General features: G+C 58.7%; 1 protein-coding gene across 1 annotated transcript; it reads right to left on the minus strand.

Moving 5' to 3' along the window:
• Positions 1 to 2,242: 2,242 nt before the first annotated feature.
• Positions 2,243 to 4,127, minus strand: B3GALT6 (beta-1,3-galactosyltransferase 6; the record flags this gene model as incomplete). Its single annotated transcript, XM_019658441.1, has 1 exon — positions 2,243 to 4,127. A coding segment is annotated over one exon (783 nt), but the record flags the coding sequence as incomplete, so codon positions are not given.
• Between the last annotated feature and the right edge of the window lie 2 nt (positions 4,128 to 4,129).

Raw genomic sequence — 4,129 nt, forward strand, 5'->3', positions numbered from 1 at the left:
GCCCGTCCCAATGGCAGAGTTGGCAAAACCAAAGGGAAATGTCAACCAGGTCAACATTCAGAGACGCTCCCCTCCCACTGCACCCCTGGCAGCACGAATCTGTCCCCATCTATAACTTCATCGTCCAAGAATGTCGCAGAAACAGGAGCAGGCAGCATGTGACGTGTTCTCACTAAGCCAATTCCTTGCAGACCCATCCGGGCCCTCGTGGGTGTTGGAGGCGTCCCGGCTTTCTAGCTCTGGGACCTGGGCTCAGGCCCTCGGTCTCTTGTGCTTCAGCTTCCTCCTCCCTTCACGGGACAAGGCACATCATTGGGGTGACAATACACATCCCTGGGCTGTTACCAGGGGTGACTGCCGGCTGGCGCCCCATCCCGGTCCTCTGGCACCGAGCCCCCTCACTACATCCCCTTGATGCCAGCAAGGGTGAGCCGTGACGACCGTTCAGGAGCGATGAAGTTTGGCCGGGAGAAGACTTAGTTGTCCTGTACCCTAAATTCTCCCATACAATCCAGTTTGGGGGTCCGACTTCCTCATCTCCTAGGACCTGCTCTGTCCTGGGCCCCTGGTCTACAGCACACACCCGTCCAGACGGCATGGACCCCGCCAGAACCACACACACAGGGGTGTCCGTGGGTCACTCTAGGAAGAGGTCGCCGGCCTTGAGCTACAGCTGAACCCTGACATCACATCAACTGCGGTGTGGATGGCACTGTCATCCCAGCGGCTGGTCTGTGCTGGTTTGAAACAATGCTCGAGGTTGAACAATCTGTAGTTTCTATTTTCGCAAGTCAAAGCTGGTTGCATAGTGAGTGGGTCAGGGTCAGCTGAATGCTACAGCTCAGGTGCCCCTGAAGACACGTGCCTGGACTTGCAGGTGTCCTAGCAGGCACCTTGGACACTGGTGCTGTGCTTTCCGTGGGGTACACTCCTGGGAGAAACCTGGCCGCTATGCAGGACCAGGTGGTGCTGGGCGAGAGTCCTTGCCTTGAGGCTCGGCTGTGCCACTGGCCACATGGACCTCAGCAAGTCCTTCAGGTTCGTCCTCACCTGAGAGATGGGAGGCGTGCACGCACCGCTGCTCCCATGACCCAAGGCTCCAACAGGACAGGAATCGGGTCCTGCTGCTGTCAGCATCTCACTGGGGGGCAGGACCCCATTCTGCTCACCCTGGTGTCCCCAAACCTGGATCCTTGTCCTGTGAATGGTGTACGCAGGGGCCGTCAGTCCTGGCTCTTGGCGGCGCATGAGAGGCTCACACTCACCTTGTAATCAGAAGCGGGTAGAGCCTTGGGGCCTCTCAAGTCCAGCCTCTGCTTTCTGGAGGAGGCAGACGCATATTCAGGTCACTAACCACACGACCCTCCTCTCTGGCCTGAGACCCCAAGATCTGTACATCCTTCTATCTTTAAACAAAAATAACCGGACTAGTTATGTCCCCCAAAATTCAGGTGGAAGCCCCCACCCCAGTGTGATGGTGTCAGGAGGCGGGGCCTTTGGGAGGTGACTGGGGAAATGAGGTCATGGGGGTGCCCCCCATGGGGTTAGTGCCCCCAGAAGAGACACCCGAGAGCTTGCTGTGGTTCCCTCCCAGCAGTCAGCACAGCAAGAATGCGGCGTCCACACACCAGGGAGACACCTCATCAACACCTGCCCTGTGGGCTCCCTGGTCTCGGACTCCAGCCCGCAGATCGAGAAACAGCCTCTGTTATGTCTCTCCATCGGTGGGACAGGCTATGGTGGCCAGGCTGATGGAGACACCTGCTCTTAAACCCGTGGCCTGAGAAGGTGCAATAGTAATGAAAAGGCAAGGCAGAGATCTGCACCCCGTTCACATGGCCCATGGTGGACAGGAGACAGTGGCAGAACAGCTGGGGTCCCGGACAGAAGCTGCCAGGCTGGGAAGGGCTCGCAGACGCCCTGCTCACACTTAACGGGAAAAAGGAAACCCTGATCTTCTGAGGCTGTGCTGGGGTGTGAGAGCCGATCGTCCGCTGGGCACATCACGTTCGTCCCCACAAGGACACGCTGGCTAGCCAAGCCTGTTTTCTTAAGACAGGATTTGGGAAACCTCATCAACACTTCCAAGGGTTCAGATTCCTGGAACTTGGGCTGAGTCTAAGATAACAGATGCGTGCATGAGGAGCACTTGCCCGTGAGACGGCGAGGAGGCCTTAAAAGGAAAGTCTTTGCAGAAGGGAGACAATGGGACTGACTTATATGTAAACTGAAAAGAAAAATGGACAGTTTTAAAATTCTTCCATGTTTAAAAACACATGCAGCAATGGGTCCACAACTCAAGCTGTAATAACAGATTAATCCACGAATTCCAAGTTCTGATATAAAGTCTCAAATAATTTAAAAAATACCAGGACCCACACACTCCCAACTGAAACTCTTATCTACACAAATTTACAATGTTTATAAATAAATCACAGACAAGTCCTGAATTACATTTACCACGAATTTGCTCTAGGGAGATGCACACACCAAAATACCACGAACGCTAATTAACAAAGTTCGACCTTAGACTTACATGTAATAAATGACAACAACGTGAGACACAGAGGAAGGTAAGCTAACCGTACAAAGCAGCAGCCGTTTTGATAAGAGCTGCTGGGTTACAACACGCAGTTAAGTTGCAACTGGTAAGGATGTATGGTTCGTTCACAGCGGTCCAGCTCTCTCTGGGCAGTGACTTCCTGGATGGACAATTAACACAGCAACGCAGGACGTGACAGAGTCCCCACCCAGAACAAGTCGGACCCTCTTTGGGGTCAGCCCTGGCCTCTGGCTCCTGGTCCCTGCCTTGGGACAAAACAGCAAGAAGACAGGCGAGGGGGGCGGGGAGGAGGGCTGCAAGCTCCTGCCCATCGTCACAAACACACACACACAGCTGGGCACCTGCGCAGTCCAGGCAAATACCAGCCGAAATCCGGGCGCAGGACACACCACCTGGACGCGGTGCATCACCCTGACAAGCTCCAGGGTGTCTCAGGCCCAGAACACAATGCTCTTCAGCAACACGGTCCACATGGTGCAGACTGGGGCCGGGGCCGATTTGTCCACTGCCGCCTGGCATTGGTCCGAAAGCCCCACCAGTCACCATATAAACTAGGTTCCCCTGGAGGGCTGGACTCATCCCAGACAACTAGCCAGGGCAGTCAGCGTCCCCAGTGTAAGGCCACTGGGGGCTCTAGAAAGACTTACTGGAGCTGCCACCTCCTGGGGCATCTGTCCTGGCATCTCTGCCAGCACGACGCTCCGCAGGACAGCTGCAGCTGGGCTGGGAGCCCCACATGCCCGCGCGCCTGCTACCCCAGGTGTGGCAGTGGCAGCAGCGCTCAGGGGACACCCTCCTTCCTCTGACAGCACTGCGAGGGCGGCGCGGACCAGTCGTAGACGTAGGAGAGGCGCAGCTGCACCTCCTGCTTGCAAAGGCGGCCCTCGCGCGTCAGCGTCTGGTGCTTCTCCAGCATGTCCTCCAGGCTCTGCTTGTGTGTCACGAGGTACTGGTTGCTGCAGCCGCGGGACTTGTATTCGGTGTCGAAGCGCGGGTCGTGCTCGCGTTGCACGTCCACGGGCGCCAGCCAGGCGCCCAGCGACACGTCCTCGCTGTGCCACGCGCGCAGGTACTCGCGGCTGAGGCGCAGGTAGCGCACCAGATCCGACGAGAGCACGTACCCGCCGCCCAGCGCGTAAGGCAGGTAGTAGTCGCAGAGCTGCCAGGCAGCCTCGCGCCAGCGGCCCCCGGGCTTGACGCGGCCGCGGCCCGAGAAGAAGCCCCAGTAGAGGCGGCGGCGGCGCACGGGGTCGCGGGCACGCAAATCGGCCAGCAGAGCGTCCAGCCGCGCGAACGAGTCGTCGTCCGCCTTGAGCACGAACTCGAAGTCCACGTGCTCGTCGAGCCAGGCCAGCATGGCCAGCACCTTCACGGTGAGGTTCTCGTACGCGTCGCGCAGCGTGGGCAGCAGCAGCAGGTCCCCGTGCCGCGCCTGCTCGCGCTCCAGGGCGCGCCGCTCCTCAGCGCCCAGGCCGCCCGTGCCCACCGCGAAGCGCGCCCACACGTCGCCCGGGCCGCCGCGCCGTGCCGCCGCCAGCCACGTGCCGCGGACCACGCTGCGCCGTT

This window comes from Hipposideros armiger, unplaced genomic scaffold (genome assembly GCF_001890085.2).
Source record: "Hipposideros armiger isolate ML-2016 unplaced genomic scaffold, ASM189008v1 scaffold_284, whole genome shotgun sequence".
Taxonomy (NCBI): Eukaryota; Metazoa; Chordata; class Mammalia; order Chiroptera; family Hipposideridae; genus Hipposideros; species Hipposideros armiger.